Raw genomic sequence first — 19304 nt, 5'->3', positions numbered from 1 at the left:
CCGCCGCGTGGAAGATGATGTCCGTGCCGTCGTTCAGGTAATGCAGGTTATTGCGACAGTCAAATCCTCTGTAGCCAAACACGTGGTCTAGAGCCAGCTCCTGCAGTCACACGTGGACGAAAGTGACCCTCAGGGGCATGCCGCCGCGTGGAAGATGATGTCCGTGCCGTCGTTCAGGTAATGCAGGTTATTGCGACAGTCGAATCCTCTGTAGCCAAACACGTGGTCTAGAGCCAGCTCCTGCAGTCACACGTGGACGAAAGTGACCCTCAGGGGCAGGAAGAGGGAGGGACGAGCCCAGACCTGGGAGCGGGAGTGGCCGGTACTGCTCACTGGACACGCTGAGCTCACTGGCACGGGGAGCCCCTGCCACACATCGGACCCTCCCCCCGTCCCCCTTAGTCAAGCTGGCTTATCTATACAGCCCGTATATCGTGAGCTTCTCTCTCCTTATGATTTTGCTTTTTTAAATTTCTCTTGACTGGAAAGCTCTTCTCTTCCTTCCAGCTCAGCAAGTGTCTACCTACTCCTGTCTCCTGCTGCCTGACATGTCCCCAACCCCACCACCCTCCCTCCCCCAGGCACGTGTGCTTCCTAGAAACTGTGGACAGAATGTGACTCTGCCCCCAGTCCTGCTGGACAACTGACCCAAGCTGGGTCAATCAGATGGTCTCTTCCAGGAAATTAGAATTGGGGACACTGATAGGCTCCGCTGTGTAACTGAGGAGATGTAAACTCAGGCTCTGGGAAGCACCCATAGTCTACCACATGCAAAGTAATTCAAGAAAACTGCAGAGAAAAAGAATGTATCACACTCGCAAGGCCCTGCTTGGCAGAAGAGAGGTGCCATCTTGGCTAGTGATGGCTTTTCAGCTCCTGGATCCTGTCTTTCCTGAAGCTCAGCTGCATTTCCTGACCTGTGCTGCATTCCATGATAAATCCTTCCCGTAAATTCCCCCTGTCCAGTGAAACATCTGAAGACAGGTTTTCTGGCCTCGGTGTGCCTACAGACTGGTTGAGGAGGTAGATGAGTGAGAAATAAAGGCACAAGAGAGTGTGACGAGGGCTGGGATGGAGGGGCTGTGGGCTAGGGGAGTGCGGGAGGGTTCGGGGTGAAGAGCATCAGGGAAGATCGCACAGAGAAGGGCTTGGAAGGATCAGGGTGTGGGAGCGGTGGGGAGGAGCCCTCTGAGCAGAGGAAATGAAAACACAGGGGCTTAAAAGTCCAAGGCAGCTTCAGAGAACACCAGTGTTTGGTTTGGGGTGAAGAATCACGGGGGATGAGCTTGAAAAGTGGGTCTGGGTAAGATTCTGAAACATGGACTTGAATCCGTTGCCAATGTGGGAAACTCCTGGGTCTTAAAGCCAGTGTAAGGCAATAAAGATTTATGTTTTAAAGAGCTTACTCAACGGACAGCAGGGTATGGGTCAGAGAGGGAGGGGACAGTCTGAAGGCAGGTAAAAGGTCTCTCTGCTAAAACAGAAGGCTTACTAGAGCTGATCCTCACGTCTCAACAACTGAGTTCAAATCCTTCTCCGGTTACTGGCTTGGTGATTTGGAGCATGAGACTTAACAACACCCTTAAACTTTCCTGAATCACAGCATGCTCATTTATAAAATAAAAACAATAATAGTACCTACCTTGTATGTGTGAGGATTGTATGACGTACTTCATTGGAAGTGCGTATACTACACCTGGCACGTAGTAAGTGCTCAAACACTTTAGACACGGTAAAAAGGCACGCTTTCTCCTCTTTCTCTCTTTTCTTTCTTGTCCCTGAAAGGGATGCTGAGGGCCTGAGTGGTACTAGGTATAGGGAAAGAGCCAGGTTTGAAGGACATGGGACATTTTAGAGTTAGTACTAATAGGATCGGGTGGCAGGGCTGAGGGAGGAGGAATGTGACTCAGTGGATCTGATTCTGGTCCCTGGGATGGGAAGAGTGCTTTGTAGAAGAGAGAGGGGACAAGAGAGCCAACAGATCCATTTGGGTTCACTGGATGGTATCTGTGGGACATGCGGATGGTGATGCCCATCAGGCAGGTCTCAGAATGTCAATATCAGATTTAAAGCAAAATAGTTTAACCCCCTCACCTCAACCAGTTTCTTTTTTTTGGTGATATTGTTCTTCTGGAGTTTCTCAGGCTGGGGAGCTGCTCGGCTAACAGGTGGTCTGGAACAGATGGCCGGAGGAAACAGTGTTGGACAAAAGACTGCAAGGTTCCTCGCCTGGCGCCGCCAGCTCAGGCCAGTGCCAGGCTCCTCTTTCCTCCCCGACTTAGGGCCCTTCACCTGGGTTTGTCCTGTCCTGCCCTCCTCCCTTGCCCCCAACCCACTCCAGGAAAAGTAGCTCCTGGCATTAATGGTCCCCATGCAAGGGGGCCTGGATTCATAGGCATTGAGTCAGGTTTCCTCACACAGGATCCCCACACAGGACCAGTCCCTCCTCCCCAGGAAGAGCACATGAGCCAGAGGGGATTGCTTTAAAACCAAAGAGGAGCCTGTGCACGAGAAGTGAGAGGCCACACTTCCTGAACTCAGTGGCTATTTTTCAGACAGGGACATGCCAATGTTGTTCAGAATTAGGCAGTGAAAGATCACAGTATGGTGTGAATGGGACATTCAATCTGGGTTTTGGAACAGACCCTAAGGGCTATGTGCAAAGTGCTCAGGTCAGTTTTTCTACACAAAAGGGCAAGGAGGAAACAGGAGCTAAAAGACAGACAGAACCTGTGCCTCCTACTCTGCCCTTACCTCAGGGTCATGGCCTATGTTAAGCTTCTACTACCATATCAAAGGTTGCTTTTCCCTTCTCAGTTTTAGGGATTTCAGCCTCCAAATCTAACTAAGGTACTTTATAATGGAAAAGCCCTAATGGACTCTTATATGAGTAGGCCAATTCTTGGTGATATAGGGGTTCCCTTAAAACAGATTTCTTTATGTTTAGGGAACCAGTGATGGGTGGAAAGAGACCTGCACCAGCTCCCACTGCAAGTTCCAAATCCATTAGTTATTGCTCTTGGGATATGCAAAGAGAAAGGATTACCTTGATCCCCTTGTAAGCAGCAAACAAAGTCAAGTGAGAAACTTAGTACAGTTTAGAGCAGCATTAGCAACCACCTCATTCATGCACAAGCATTTTCCAAGTGAACAGACATTCCTGTGTGGCACAAACCATGCTTCCCCAGCATGCCAGCAAAGAACTAAAACAGAAATGAAAGAGTGCACCAGTCTACAAATTCAGAAAGCTCATACCCTGGCGTCTCTGGGCAAACTCTGCACTAAAGCGCCTACAGAATAGGAAGAAAAAAGGAAGCCTTGTCAATGCTTCCCGCACACTCTGACTTTACGAATGTGCCGGGGTCTGCTTATTTTTGAGTATACTGGGGAGAAAGTTGTCAGAAAAACAAAGACATCCCCCTGGACGTCATTGGCAGTTATGCACAATGGATGCTTTGTTTGCAAATCAAGTTCAACTCATAATTTAGCCTAGCAATTCCCATTGTTTCTTGGTAGGTCAGCTTGCCTGCTGGAATGGCTTGTGTTTTGTGCATGCGTGCAGGGGAAAACAAGGTACCTTTATTTTCTCAGAAACTCTTCAATCAAAACACGTTATGTAATCATAAGTGATAATTGGACCAAATGGTATTATAATCACCACCGAAGAATGGGTAGAGAGCACATCTCTGCAAAACGACACCCCCGGCTGACATCATTGCCGCCAAATTGAGCAAAATCGGGAGGCTGGGGGCATGGCAGTCCTCACAATTAGACACTTCCTTCACATTAATTATCGCTTCCCAGGACACCTGCTCTTTCTTCTGTTTTAGTGGGACTTCCAAGTGAAATCCGTGGATTTCTTCTTTCACCTAAGAATGTTTAAGTGTATGACAAAAGCAAGCCAGGGTCTGTGGGGGGAGCAGGAGGACGCTAGAGCTATGGCAGGGCTCATAGGCATGATCTGAGACTAAACACAGGCCTCGTTTTCAGGGTACACACAGGTTGTATAATATGTACTATATTATACAGTGTATACAGAGTATGCATACAAGCACAAACACCGTGTATTTATATATACATGGCATTGTATATATATACACATAGAGGCAATCCGATGCTTTTTTTCACCTTGATTTTCAGTAAACAACTGAAAGGTAAAGCAATCTCTGAATATTTTTCTTATCTCACAAGCAATATGTTTACAGCTGTATTGCTTCAAAACTGAAGATGAAGGGAGCAAGGGTAAGAAACCTGCATTGTGGCAAATTCAGGCGATTTTAAGTATTGACTCTTGGCGATTGTGGATTCTGCATGAACACTTAGTACTGGCTGTTCATGAACACCTGTGCTTTTCCAGAGTGCTGTGAATACTTACTTGACAATTCCCTGCCTCCAAAGGAAAGCAAGTTAAAACACAATACAAGTATTTAAGGCTTCTTTCCAAGCATCTATAAACAGTGTCGGTAACATCATACGTGGGAGGAACTGCCAAAAATTTCAAACACAGCCAAACACTGGAGGTTTAGCATTTTTCAGTGGATCTAAATCCTTCCAGATTCAGATTCCATTGGGAAAGTGACTCTGGGGTGGGAAAGAGCTGAGGGCATGAGGACAGTCATTCACTCTTCAGTCCAATGAACTCTATAGTTGCTTGTCCCCAGCTGGCACAGGATGGGAAAGCGAGGCAGACCGTGAGTGCCACTGGGAGTTGGCAGGGAGACTCAGCAGGGTTAAGAGCTTTGAGATGAGGGTGGGGATCTGGGGGAGGAGGCGCAGAGACACAAAGGGGCCTGGTAAGGCAAGTAGGGCTTTGAAGCACCTCGGGGAAACAGGAGGGGGGGAACTTCCATTGGGCAGGAGATTTAAGGAGAGAGCCTGGCAAGAGAGCAAACGAATAGGATAATCAGGAGACAGGGCGACGAGGCGCAGAGACACAAAGGGGCCTGGTAAGGCAAGTAGGGCTTTGAAGCACCTCGGGGAAACGGAGGGGGGGGAACTTCCATTGGGCAGGAGATTTAAGGAGAGAGCCTGGCAAGAGAGCAAACGAATAGGATAATCAGGAGACAGGGCGACAGACAGGCTTGAGGCCTGGAGAGAGGAGCAGCCCTGCCAAGGAAGAGGCTGGACCCAAGCGTGTGACTCAGTGTTGCTCCATCAGGCAGGCCTGCTCTTGCCCAGCACCTGCGGGTGGAGTTACCACCTTGTGGCACATTCTGAGGGCAGGACCACGGCGAGGCCATCCCTGCTGTGATCCCACTGCCCAGCAGCGGGGCTGAAGAGAAAGCTGATCCTCACTTGATGTGTGGAACATGACCCTAATGCAGGCTCCCACCCCACTCAGGCCCCCAAGTGTGGCCAATGGCCCCATATTTGTCCCTCCATGTCCCCTCCCCAAGGTGCTAGGTCAGCAGAGCACACAGTGACCTGAGATGCACAGGAGGGGATTCAGGGCCAAGGCTCTTAGGGAAGCTTCTGAAATGACTGAAGCGGTTATAAGAGTCATTTGAAACCCAAGATGAGCGCAACTCGAGAACCGAGCCTGTGAGAAATGAGGTTGTTCCAAGTACTTTCTATAGAGAGGGTTGTGGCTGAGGAATTTCCTCAGCTCCATTTAGCCAAGAAATGCAAGTTTGAAATCATGGTTTTTAGTAGTGTTTTTAGTGGTGTTAGTCAGACAATATTCGAAGTGTCCTTGGAGGAAACAGCTTTCTTCAGATTCCAAAATGTGCCATATAATGCTGCATGTTTTTTCAAATGTCTTGAGAAACCGAGCAACCAACCCCTGATCCTCATTTTAGCTGGGAACCAGTACATGATGTGAAACTGTTCAGCACTGTCCTTTAGCAACATCACTCCATATATGGGTTTCAGGGATTCAATGAACCCCTGCTACTCCTAAAAAATTATGCTTGCAAGTGTGCATTTTTCTGGGGAAAGGAGGCATGTTTTAATCAGATTTTCAAAGATGTAAGAGAGATTAACAACCACTGCTCTAGGATCAGTCCAGGTTTAGGGAAAGTCTCCAAAGCCATAGGGCCTATTATCAAAACAAAAAGAACTGGATTCTCTGAAGTGTTTTCCTATATCTTCCAGAACCATCTACAGAGCAAAGTAGAGTTGCGGGAAAGCGGTCAGGCACTAGAACTGTGGAATGCCCTGAAAGAATCCCATCACCTTGAAAATGCTCAACTGGAGCGTATAGCACAATCTTGTTTTTATTTTTTATTTTATTTTTTTAGATAGGAATATAGCTCCAGACTTGGCCATTTTAGGTGAATATAAAGTTATTTGGGTGAAAGACTGAGGACATAAAGTATGGACTGGAGGGAACTAAGAGTAAAGGAGGATGGAGTATTGAAGAGGCTACTACAATAATGCAAGAGAGGAATGAACAGTGGTTGTGGAGAAAGACACAAGTGAATATTTAAAGAAATATTGGTGAAATAGGCTTCACCGTGCTTTGTAATTGGTTGGCTTTATGGGATGAAACAGGAAAAGCAATCCAAGTGGGATATGAGTTTTCTGGCTTGGGCATCCAGGTATGGCGGTTCCACTGACTGAGACAGGAGGAAAAGAAAGATTCATGAGGACAGATGATGAGTTTGGTTTTGGCATGTCAAATTCTGGACACCTGTGAGACGGCTATGTTGTATGAGTTGGAAGTTCAGCTGGGAGATGGAAGTCAGAGATATGACCCTGGCAATCATCAGCCAATGGATGGGATATATGAGATTAATAGGGAGGGGGTGGAAGGAGAGGCAGAGATGGGACACTGAGAAGAGAGAGAGAGGCAGGAGAGCCAGTGGAGACTGTTTCAGAAAGGTGAGTGAGAGATGAATGTCTACAACTGCACCATCCAATATGGTGGCCACTGCCACATGTGGCTACTGAGCACTTGAATTGTGGCTAGTCCAAACTAACATGTACTATAACTATAAAATATGCAATACTTATAGAAGACCTATTGAAAGTTTTTTAAAACTGTAAAATAACTCATAGTTTTTATATTGATTACATGTTGAAGTAATTTGCATATATTGGGTTAAATAAAATATATTATTAAAATTAATTTTGTCAACTCTTTTACCTTTTTTAATGTGGCAACTAGAAAAATCACAAGTGTGGCTTGCATTATATTTCTCTTGGACGATGCTACTCTAGAAGAAACAAATTCTCCTTTCAGCAAAATAGAGGAGAGTCAATTAGATTAGGGAATAAGAAAATCCCCATGTCGGCAGAATGGCAGGCACAGAAGAGAGAGGGAATGGGATGGAGAGTAAAGGAGAGACTTTGTGAAGGCTGGATGAGAAGGAGGGGGAAGGGAGCGGGGGAGGGCAGGAATGTGTCAAGTGTATAAGATCAGTCAAAGATCTTTATTTTCCCGAAGAGATCTGGGTGGGGATAGGAAAGACTGGAATGTGTTTCTTGGCTGAGGACGTGGATCCAGCCACAGGGAGTGGCACAGGCAACAGAGAAGGGGAGAGAGATGATGAGGAGCATGAATGAGTGGCCAGAGGCTGGGGTCCAAGTACCCGCTGAGGGACCAGTCTTGAATAGGAGGAGGGGCTCACTCGCTTCCTCTAAGAGGGGAAGGAAGGAGGTGATTAGTTTATGTGGGTGGAGGATGGGAAGCAGACAGAAGAGAGAGAAAGTACGAAGATAGAATTCATGCCCAATGGCTTCTGTTTCCCCAGTGAAGGAGGGTAGGGTAGAAAAGAAAAGCCATCTGCTGGCGGGGCGGCAGGTGGGGGAGCCAGGAGGTTGAGGCAGTGGCCAAACTTTGGCTGATGGCTGAGAGGGTGGCAGAGGGAACCAACCAAAGACAGGAATGAAGATGAACCAGCAGCGTAGGAAGTGTAAGCGTAGTGGGCCACTCGGCCTCTCTGCATAGTGGTGGCAATCTGCACCAATGTGAGATTTGCTAGTGAGAAGAGCGGAGAAATGGGTTGTAGGAGAAATACAGGAGTGAAGGGTCGAGAGGGCTGCGAGCGTGGCGTTTAGGCAGGCAAAAACATGAGGCCAGGAGGGGGCTCATGAACTAGAGAAAAAAGGGGGGGTGTCTAGGTACTGGAAGTCTTAATGAAGGTGAAGATCGGGTGTACTGGGAATGAGCAATCTAGAGGAGAGTTAAGTCACTGGGTGACAGAGGAGTTCTGGGAGACGACATACCCATGGATGGCAGGAGCTGGGGTCGGCCAGTTGACCCTTAGCCAAACTGCTCAGAGACAGGAAGTGGGTAAATGTCAGGAAGAGGGAGGGGTAGAAGATGGCACAGCATGGTGTGAACTTCAAAGAAGTGGGATGGAGCTGGTTGAAAAGCACGTCCATATACTTTAAACACACCCACAAGTGCATCCTGATTCTCCACACCTTACAGCTCATGAACATCATTTCAGGGGCCCAAACTGTGCACCCCAACAATCACTTCTGCAAATACCTCCTCGGTTACCACCTCCCAACCATGCAACAGTAGAAAGGAGAAGGGTAAATGCCCGGGTAGCACCCATTCCCTCCAAATGGAGCACCTGTGAGATGTTCAGAGACTCGATTAAAATAATCAGACCCAACTCCACCACAGCCTTCCTAAGAGACACTCCCTTTTGACAGAAAAGTGCTTACCTACTTTTAGTGCATTCTTTTATCTCCACAAGTAAGTAGGTTTGCTTCAACTGATTACTCTGTAGGAATGTGATTTCCTAGGTGTATTAATCTTTTTTAAAAAGTCATTTTCTAGCACTTTATCTCTGGATTCTTATGCCCTGGCAAACTCTTTGTGATAAAAAGCTAACAAACTATCCCATAATAAATGGTAGGTTTAATTCCTAAAATTATCAGTTATATAGAAATCATTGCTTTGCTTCAAACCAATACAGAAAATCAAGGGATTTAAATAAGGAAAATCATTTATGAAAGTAGCACTAAATTCACTCTCAAAAAAATCACTAAGTATTCAGCTTTTGGTAGAGTTACCCAGCTAAACAATCGGTCTTTGAAATAATTTCAGCGTTTAATAGATATTGTAATTTCAGTTCCTTCCACCCACCTTCATGAAGAACAGAAATCCTGCTATGTTCTACCTGCTCAGAGCAGCTCTGACTGCAGACCTCTTGCAGAATTATGAGGTAGACTGAAGGTGGAGAACTTAGCCCAGAGAGACTCTGGAGTAAGTAGCAGGGGCATTCCTACACCCTCCATTGCCCTCCACGGTAGAGAGTTGGCTTAGCTCATACGTAACGTATAAGAGACTGCATCTCTTCTAACTCTTAAGATCCTCACTCCCATGTTTATTGCAGCTCTGTTTACAATAGCCAAGATATGGAACCAACCTAAATGTCCATTAATAGATGATTGGATAAGGAAACTGTGTTATATATACAACATGGAACAGTACTCTGCCATAAAAAAGAATGAAATACTCCCATTCACGACAACATGGATGAACCTGGAGAAACTTATGTTGAGTGAAACAAGCAAAGCACAGAGGAATAAATACTTCGTGCGCTCACTCATATGTGGGAGCTAAGAGAGAAAGGAAGGCAGGAAAGAAAGGCCACAGTAGTGTGGTGGTCTTAGAGAGGGAGGGAACATTCCTAGGGCTACAAATTGGAGTTGAGGGGAGAGGGGGAAGAGGAGGGAGGTTGGAGGATAATTGGAAGGGGACAAAGGGTACAAAAGTAGTTTCTGGTAATAGGTATGCTGCCAGTATGAATCTGGCCCTCACATCATGGGCAGGAGGGGGGACAATCAGCTTTGTATCTCATAAATATTCGTGATAAATCAGTAAATAAATAAAAATAAAAAATAAAGATCCTCACAAGTGGGATGGAAATGTAGAATTAGAGGTTCCTCCCCACTTATTGGATCAACCTTCAAGATAGGATTTAGCAGTTTTGACAGACCTCAGTACAGTAAATTCAGCAGCACTTGCTTAGGAAGATCGTCGAATCTTAGCAACTCTCACAATATAAGCTCACAAAGCAGCTACTAATCAACAATGACAAAGGACCTCTGTCAGGCCTGCAGAGCTGAGGAAAGCTCTAGGACAACAGGCTGTTTACTTGCCTCTGACATCACCAGGAGGGGAGCACTGTCCTGCTTCAGGCAAGCTTGAAATTCCCACAGATTTACTGATTAAATAAAGTATTTTTTAAAAAATTGGGGGCAGGTTCTCCCAGCAGATTTCTGTCTCCAAGCATAGTATAAAAGGTTAGAAGAAAAACTGGGATTACCTATATATGGTGGTTTGTTTTAACTTGAGAAATCTGTCCAAATCTTTTCCATTTTTTTCTCCACACTTTGTCACTTATGAGCATATCTTTTGTTTCACTGCAAATCTGCTAACAAAGAAGCTTTGCATGAAAAATAGGTATGATGGCTATAATAACAAAGAATTTTCTTTTCAGTTCCTTTTGCCTGGGGTTATTTAAATAGATTTAAACCAAATAAACATTTCAATTCCTAACAGACTGAAGCTATGAAATTAAAAAAAATCATTTAAAAAAGAGCAGTCCCACAGCCCATTGGGGCTTGCTTGGATTCTACGTGGGTCACACCAGTTCCCACAAAGAGAAGACCATGCATAGATGCTAAAAAAAAACAAAAGTGAGAGTGGTCGTTGACAAAAAATGAACTTGCAGAGCATTTTGAGGGCAGATTAATTTCTTTAAATATTAAGAGAAGTAAATTCATCCATTCACCTACTCATTCAAGAAATAACATGTTACAGGCTGGCCCGTGGCTCACTTGGGAGAGTGTGGTGCTGATAACACCAAGGCCATGGGTTCGGATCCCATATAGGGATGGCTGGTTTGCTCACTGGGTGAGTGTGGTGCTGACAACACCAAGTCAAAGGTTAAGATCCCCTTACCGGTCATCTTTATAAAAAAACAAAGAAAAAGAAGAAATACATGTTACTATATACCATGTGCAAGGCACCATGTTAGGCACATGGTGGTACCATGGTAGGCACAGTAGCAAACCTCAGGGAATTGGTAGTCTTATAAACACAGCTCACAATCTGGTGGAACTTTACGTATCTTGATGCTGTGGACTCATATATTAAGGTATCAAAGATTTTAAAAGGCTACTAAATTGGGGCTGAAACAAAAAACCGCAATGAAAAACCCCATATTTCTTTATAAACCCATGGTGTATTGTTTTCTTTATAAGACTTTCTTTTTGCTTAAGTTCATAAACCTATTCAAATTGACTCAGAAATGATGTGAGGTAGTAATAAAAGATAAATTTTAAGGCCTTATTCATTCACCCAGAAGCACAGTTTTAAAAAAAGCTTGGAAAACTCTAATGCTAGAGTGAAATTTTGAGGTCATTTGGTGCTAGCACCTGTCAGCTTGTAGATGAGGGTACTGGTTGAGTATCCCTTATATGAAATGCTTCAGATCAGAAGCTTTTTGGATTTTGGATTTTTTTGTGTGTGTGTATTTTGGAATTCAGGTTGAGCATCCCAAATCTGAAAATCCAAAATTCAAAATGCCCCCAAATCCAAAACTTTTTGAGCACTGACATGACGCTCAAATGAAACACTCATTTGGAGTATATAGGATTTTGGATTTTTGGATTTGGGATGCTCAATCAGAATATATGCTGCAAATATTCCAAAACCTTAAAAAAAATCTGAAGTCTGAAACACTTCCGGCCCCAAGTGTCTCAGATAGGGATATTCAACCTGTATTTGCATATACATAATGAGATATCTTAGAAATGAAATTCATTTACGGTTCATAGACATATGATACACATAGCCTGAAAGTAATTTTATATAATATTTTCAATAATTTTGTACATGAAACATAGTTTTGACTGAGATCTGTCAGCTGAGGTCGGATGTAGAATTTTCCACTTCTGACGTCATGTTGGTATTCAAAAAGTTTCAGATTTTGGAGCCTTTCAAAGTTTAGATTTTCAAAATCAGGATGCTCAACCTGTATCACCATTTATAAAAGGCTTAGAATCTGCTTCTAATTTAGGTTTCATAAAAGTTCCTCGGTTTCCTAAGGAACATATGCAGTAGACTGAGAGTGAATATATACTAGAAGGACCTTCCTTCTTTCTAATCCTCTGCTAAGAATAGTTCTGGCACTGCCACTCTGTGTCTGCTCATGTTGGGCAGCAGAGGCTGATGGACAGTAAGTGGCTTTTGTGGCAGAAGGCAGTCTGTGAATAAAAATGGTTCCTTTCCCCTCTCCTCACCATGGAGGATTGGGAGAGGTAGGAAGATATGGATCACCATTGGGGTGCTGATTTGCCTCAGGTCAACATTTAGGGGGTACTGAAAGATGATGTGACACTGACAGCTGGGATAAGCATAATGTGGATAAGTATTTCAAGGGACCACTGGTGCCTGGAAATGAACTCCTGTCCTTGGGGACTGTTGGAAGCACCACTGATCCATCCACATGGAAGAAAACTTACAGCAGGTGTGACTGAGTTGCCCAATCCCCAAGATCCCTCCTAAACATGGTCACATATTCCCTGCCAGATAAAGGGGACAATTACCCTCAACTCCTGGCAGAAAGGGCCTCCCCACTTCAGGCCATTGTTTGGAATTGCCTAAAGGCAGAGGTCAGATAGACGCCACCACCTTGGGACTGAAGGATAGCCAGGGGTGCCAGTTACTTAGCTGCAGGAATTTCCAAGCTGGATTACGGATTCCTAAAACAAGTTGTCAACAAGATCTCAGACTTGATATCTAATCCACGGGCATCAGTAACTGGAAATGAACCTAAATCTTGTTAAAGAGTTTATTTATTCATGCCACAAATATTTACTGAGTGCCAGTATGTTCTCGATTTTAGAGATAAAGCAGTGTATAAAACAAATTTTGCTTTCACAGAGTTGACATCCTAGTTGGGGAGAAGGGATTTATGAGAAACCCCAAATCTGGTGAACAGGGTCTATGACTGTTCTTACAGCAATTCTTACAATTCTTAAGAATTCTTAAATTCTTACAGCAGTTCCCAGGCCTCCGACCAACAGGAGTGGCATAATAAATAAAGAAGTGAAACCCTCAGAAAGGGCATTCACCCCAATGCCAATCTCAAACCTGGCAAGAGAAAACAAAGACAAAGATCTTCTCAGAGAACACACCAGGTGCAGCCAGAGGGTAACTGAGGAGCCCATCCCACTGTGCTGGAGAAACCCTCAGACAGCCCGAAGCCTGGGCCTGCTGAGGCATGATTCCGTTGAAGCCAAAGTCAGTTTCTCTCATCTCATGGTAGACATGTCAAAGTGTGTTAGGATTTTTTTTTTTTTTGTAGTAGTTACTTATACCTCCTGAGCTGGTACGCATGTACTCAGACTCTCCTAAATATTTCGATGTGTGTTTTGGGAGGAGATAGAAGGTAGGAAGGTCTAAAATAAAACCTCAGGAAAATTGTAAAGGAAGCTTTTGGTGCTTGGGAAAATCCTCATAAGCATGGCTGTATGTTTCATTGGGACACTCTGGGGACTTTGGAAGCCACAACAGTGCCTGAGGAAATGCTGTTAGCCTCGCTTTATGTAACCATATCTACAGCTTTTCATATATTCTAAAAAGGAAAAAAAAAAAGCTTTACAATCTCTAACTCTTGTATTGCTACCTTCCGATCATAAACATCACTCCCACTGCGAGGACTAAGCAGATTGTGTTGGAAGCGGGATGAACACTAAGAATGTCCTCAAGTCCTTGCCAGGATGCAGCCAGCCACTTTTGAGGTAAGCACTGGATTCTGTTGAGGTTTTAGATATAAGAGAAAATCCAAGGGGAGCTGAGTTTTGCTTTGACTCTTATTAAGCCAACTCTTCTTGTTGAAATCAGAGATTCCAGAACTAAAAATCAGGTGGAATTGAAAGATGATAAAGGTTTCAATAGTTGAAGACATAACGGTAATAGTTAAAGTTGATATGAAACTGCATTGACTTTTGCTTTAAAAAATGGCCCATATGGAGGCTGACTGCAACTTAAAGATTTTAACTGTGAGGATTCTACTTTAAAATATGTGCACGATTTCCCTTGTAAGTAGCTGGACCTTGGAACTCTGTAACTTAGAAAACAAATTAAAAGTGATGTTCAGAGGACAGAGATTTTAAAACATTATTTTATAATTTTATTATGAACCCCCTCTCTGGAAAGCAAATAGTATTTAATAGTATTTAACACAAAGCTTGATTGAAAAAGTGTATAAAAACACTTTTTCTTGAAATTTTTTAGTAGATAAGATGGTTGTATACATGTTACCTACCCAGGTAAAACAGCTGAATATATGGAATAAATATGTCTAATAAATTGGTGACTAAAACTATAAATATCATGATTGCTACAGTTATCCATAATTCATAAGTAAACTACATCAAATTAGTGCTAAGACAATATAATTTAAATATTAAAAACTAACTTTTTGACTTCAGACTTTTTTTTTAAGGGAGAGATGACCTTTTCAGCCTGCAATAAGTGGGGGAGGCTGGAAGCAAGCCCAAGGCCTTTCTGAGGGAGGAAGAAGTATGCTTTAGGTCAGTTTGAGATTTTGTTTTGTGGCCACAAGTTATACAGCTTCCAAGGGGCGAGGGGTTGAACCTCTCCTTTTAGTAACAGGTGGAAAATTCTATAATTAAAATAATATTATGAAGATGGTGTAGAAACAGAAAGTGCCAAGTCCACCATTCTTTCATCCGTCCCTGGGTAGACGGCCAAAAGCTGCACGCCTCAGCGCTTATTAATGAAGGACCTTGAAAAAGTACAGGCTGATTCAGGTGCATTGAGAAAACAATCCCTGAGTTAACTATTGCGTCCACTTAGAAAAATAAAGTGAATATTTATATGCCAATTTCCATAAAAATTGTTCAGTTTGTATTTATTCTGTAACTTGTCATCATAAAGTTAGGTTTCTGTCTGAATGTCAGTTCCAACTGAAATTACCATCCCCCATGCAGATAGTTAATTTAAGCAATTAAGGGACATTTATATCAAACAGTAGACATTTAAAAAGAAATTATTAGCCACAGCCCCACGAGGTAAAACTAGGAAGACTAATGCCTGGCCAGCTCATTTGGATTTCCCTAAAAGACCACATCCCACACGTGGAGATATTATTAGACACTATCTATAGATTACCGAGAAGAAAGTGACTTAGTAGTTCAACTACACAGATATCATGCAGTTACCACAGAGTGCAAAATTGGTGCTGTGTGATAAATGAATCCATACAAAAATGTGGATATTGGCACTAAACATTTCTAGAGTTGTAAGTTTCTAATTTCTGACTTTTTTCTAAATGTGAAAATAAGAACTGCTGGAGATGGGCCAAAGATGTTTAAATGTTATTTTTTCTATCAAAATGTTATGTGAATATAAGCTTACAATTTCAAAAAGTAACAATCCTCAGTGTACTAATGTCTTTAATAAGTTGATTCTTGTGGCACTCCCAGGCAGTGATGTAAACACTATGGCTCACCAAAATGGTTCCACTTAAATTGGGTAAATTTTTAAAGGTCTCTAATGATTCTTGACATTAATTTGGTTGTATCTTATTGGCATCCTTAATTGATTCTTAAAAAGGTATACAGATTCAATACCAGGTAATAAATACCTGTATATATGAGGGTACTCCAAAAAGTTCATGGAAAAGATTCATATTATCTTTGAATTCTATTTTTCCATGAACTTTTTGAAGTACCTTCATATGCAAAGGTATTCAAAATGAGAATAATTACTGTTCAACATTAAAATAGCTTAACGTTCTTCTCTGTGATAATAACACTAGTTCCCATCAGAAAAAAAGAAATTAAAGGAGAATGGGCTAGACATCTTCCGTGTGCCCCTCCGTATCTGCTCCCCACTCTCTCCCCCTGCTCTGTGCCCGCAAGCTGGCCTCCTGTACTTCACGGAGGGGCTCTCTCGCCCTTCAGCTTCTGACTCGATTCAGCTGAAGGGAGGCACTGGCAGATCCGAGGGTGAGAGGAGAATGCAGTGGGGACATTTATTCCCTCCATGCCTCCCTGCTGGGACTAAGGCTGGTAAGCTTCAACCTCTGCCTCAGGTCGCAGCTCCTGCGATGTGGCTTCTTCTATAGCTCTGTTCTCCACCGTGGCAATAGCTCCCATTCCTTGCTCTTCAGCCCCAGGGGTGGTGATGACTTCCAGCTGTTGCTTTCTCCAAGGTGTTTCCCCTCCCTGGGTATTTCTCTTAACCTTGCCCACACTTTCGTAAACAGTCCCTTCATTAAGGTCTCCTCAGTTACCTCCTTTCCAGAGTGCTCTGTCTTTCCTGGGATGACTGACACAGAGAGTTTAGGCCAAACTTGAAAGACTTAGCTTAGTCCTTTCACTGTCTACCAGTTCAATGAAATTCTGTAAGATACCAGATGTCCTATATTTTTGCATTCTTTGAAGCCATATTTAAGAAGCTCGAGCCAAGAATCACAACCAGAAAAGAAAAACTTTTTTTTTTTTTTTTTTTTTAAGTTTTGGACACACCGTACAATATAACCTTTAGAAATTAAAATTTACAATATATAACATGGTATATCAAAGATAACTGAAAAAAGCCCTACTAAAACAAGGCAAAAAAAAAAAAGTTAAATTAAAAGTATCAACATAGCCTCATGACCTTTAAAAAAAAGAGTAATTTTTTTTCTATTTTGGGTATATAATAATTTAAGCAACATCTAGTAGTCACAGGGGAACAAGCTAATGTGTACGCATAGAGCCCAGATGCCATTCTTGGGACAGGAAAACCAAAGACAAGTGTGGGACCGCTTGTCAAAAAACAAGGACAATTTCAGAGGAGCATGGTGGTACTATATAAAAAAGACACATATACCAACCCAAAAGGAGATCTGCTAAAGACCAAATAGTGACAATTTAAATATGAAACAATGACAGCAAAACATTAATAAAAATTAGTTGAAACTAAAAGAGGTTATAATATTACCTCAAGAGACAAATAATATAAATTATACCTTAAAAGAGGAATATCAATAATAAACTGGTGCTCAGTTTATCCCCAAAAATGAAGGTAGAGTGACAAGTGATTTAACTGACTTTTAAAAAAATTAAATACTAATGAGCTTAATTGATATACCTTCCTCTTGAGAATTCAAGTAGTTATCTGTCTGAGATGTAAAAAATATATTTCCTCTTGACACTACAAAATGCCAAATCCTAGGCCAGAAGATTAAATGATAAAGATGGAATTTAGACTGACCTGAAATGTGGGCCCCTGGGAGATGTCTCTAAAAGTGGACCTTCCCCTCCCTGAGTCTGACAGCTGTGTATACTGGTCCTCTGCATCTGGGGGGTAGCCAAACCCCGAGCCACAGTCTCCCGGAGAGTCAGGGAGCAGTCACAGGAAGTGGAGAGGATGTAAATGTTCCCGTGAGAATGAAAAGACACAGGGGCGTCATTTACATCCCAGTAGGAATATGGGAGATTTGGGAAACTGCACCTCTAAGAGAATATTGCATTACATCCTACTTTATGTTTTCACTTCCATATGTGTATCTTTTGTTATAACAAACAAAACCTTTATGTCCTGACTGCTGGCATCATCCCACACCATCACTGTCCAGTTGTGCAAAACATGGACATGGCACAAATCCTTGATTGTCTTGTCCAGCTGAGGATAACACAGGAACGGACAAGTGACTACTGCATATTGTGTCTCATTCTCCTCCTTCAAAGTGACAGTTTAAAAAAATTACCCTCATTCTGTCCTCTCATCACCACGGTCTATTTGGCATGTCAAGGTGGATAACGTTATCACTAGCCACAGGACCATGAGCAGCTTTATCTGGGCCTGGATGAGAAGACTTCACAATACCTGGAGATCCTGGATGTGGGGCTGGATGCAGTAACTGGCTGAGATTTTGGAACGTCTCTCTGGGGAGATGGTGACTGCATTTTCAATCATATAAAGGAGAGTTAACATGTGAGCATTTTAAGAGTGCACACACAGCAAGAGAAGGGTGGAGTATAGTAGAGCTGCTTGGGTTCATCCGGAAATCAATCACTGTAGTTTTGATAACAGCCCTGGAGTTTTGGTTGTGGTGGAGGCGATTACTTTGCTAATTTATGGGTGGCATGTCACTACTTACTTAGGAATAATCAATCAAAGACTCTTTTCCCTAGGCCATATTGACTGGTTCAAGGGTAATTATGTGACCCACCAGAGCCAACAGCACACCGTAAGACATTTGTGGGGACTGTCGTGCCCGCACCACGCTCAGCCAGTGAGCGGGAACTGGTCTCCACATGGGATCCAAACCCTCGGAGGGAGCGCCACCGCGCTCCCAAGCGGCGCACTGTAGCAGTGCGCCACCGGGCCGGCCCCACCCCATCTCTTGAAAGATTGGAACTGAAGGTCATATGACTTCTGACAAATACGAACTCATGATGTGTTAGAAACTGTACAAGGAAACACAATCCAAAGTCTCACAGTTATTTTAAAATCAAATAAGCACATCTAATTAGAAGCAATTCACGACTATCTTAAAATTTAGGAATTAGGAATTCAGTTGCTTAAAAAATGATAATGCATAATGTGCAGCTGCCTTCAAGGCATTTTTTAAATATGACAGATGCTGCACTCCTCTTACGGTTTCTAACTGCTTTTAGAAGGTGGAAAGGCATTTAAACCAGACATAGAACTGCCTGAAACATTGCTAAGAGACAAAATGGGCCCCCGCATGGAAGAGCTGTGCCAAGCTCACATCTCTTTCACTCCTTGAGTACTTGTCTCCTATTAGTCTTATTGGTGCATGTCCTAGCTCAGGTGTTTGGAAAAAGCACCCAGGTATATACAGGTATCTGCAGGTGTACACAAAGAGAACGGTGAAGGGAAGGTCAAGGAGGGCCCTGCCTCTCGAATCAGCGGGGCTTGAAGTAGTCAAAGGGTGCAGTGTCAGGAGCGTTTGGTTGACAGTCCTGAGAGTTCCCTGGGAGAAGCTGGGCACTGCTTGGTTTCATGCTCCTGATGTCTGAGGTACCCAGCATTTTTCTGTCTCTACCCCTCTCTCATTCGTGGGATGCTGGAGTCCACGGAGGCCGTTTTGTACCCCAGCTGAGGACTAAGGTGTGCTGCCTGATTTATTGTTGAGAGTCCTCCTTCCCCACCTCCAAGGTGTGCCCCACATCCCAGGGAATTTCTCACAAATTCCCTGAATGCCCCACTTTGCCTAGCATGTCTCTCTTCTGTGGTTTGGAAGCTGCTGACAGTCCCATCTCTGAGGTTCAGGCTCCCCTGAAATTACTGACCAAGGCTGTTGGAGGCTGCTTGTTCTTGCTTCTGTCCATGGAGGCCGCTACATCAG

The 19304-nt window shown here is 43.4% G+C and overlaps 1 protein-coding gene across 1 annotated transcript in view; it reads right to left on the bottom strand.

The window, feature by feature from the left end:
• EML6 (echinoderm microtubule associated protein like 6) overlaps positions 1–19304 on the bottom strand; it is a gene marked incomplete at its 5' end in the record, with an annotated part of 42125 nt that overhangs the window by 20269 nt on the left and 2552 nt on the right. Inside the window, 2 exons of the mRNA XM_008578844.1 lie at positions 145–240; positions 2095–2173. Of these exons, the coding sequence (XP_008577066.1) occupies positions 145–240; positions 2095–2173 (175 nt within the window). The remainder of the gene's footprint in view (positions 1–144; positions 241–2094; positions 2174–19304) is intronic.

The sequence above is a fragment of the Galeopterus variegatus genome, unplaced genomic scaffold (assembly GCF_000696425.1).
Source record: "Galeopterus variegatus unplaced genomic scaffold, G_variegatus-3.0.2 Scaffold1773, whole genome shotgun sequence".
NCBI classification, from domain to species: Eukaryota; Metazoa; Chordata; class Mammalia; order Dermoptera; family Cynocephalidae; genus Galeopterus; species Galeopterus variegatus.
This window is presented reverse-complemented; position numbering and strand designations above follow the sequence as displayed.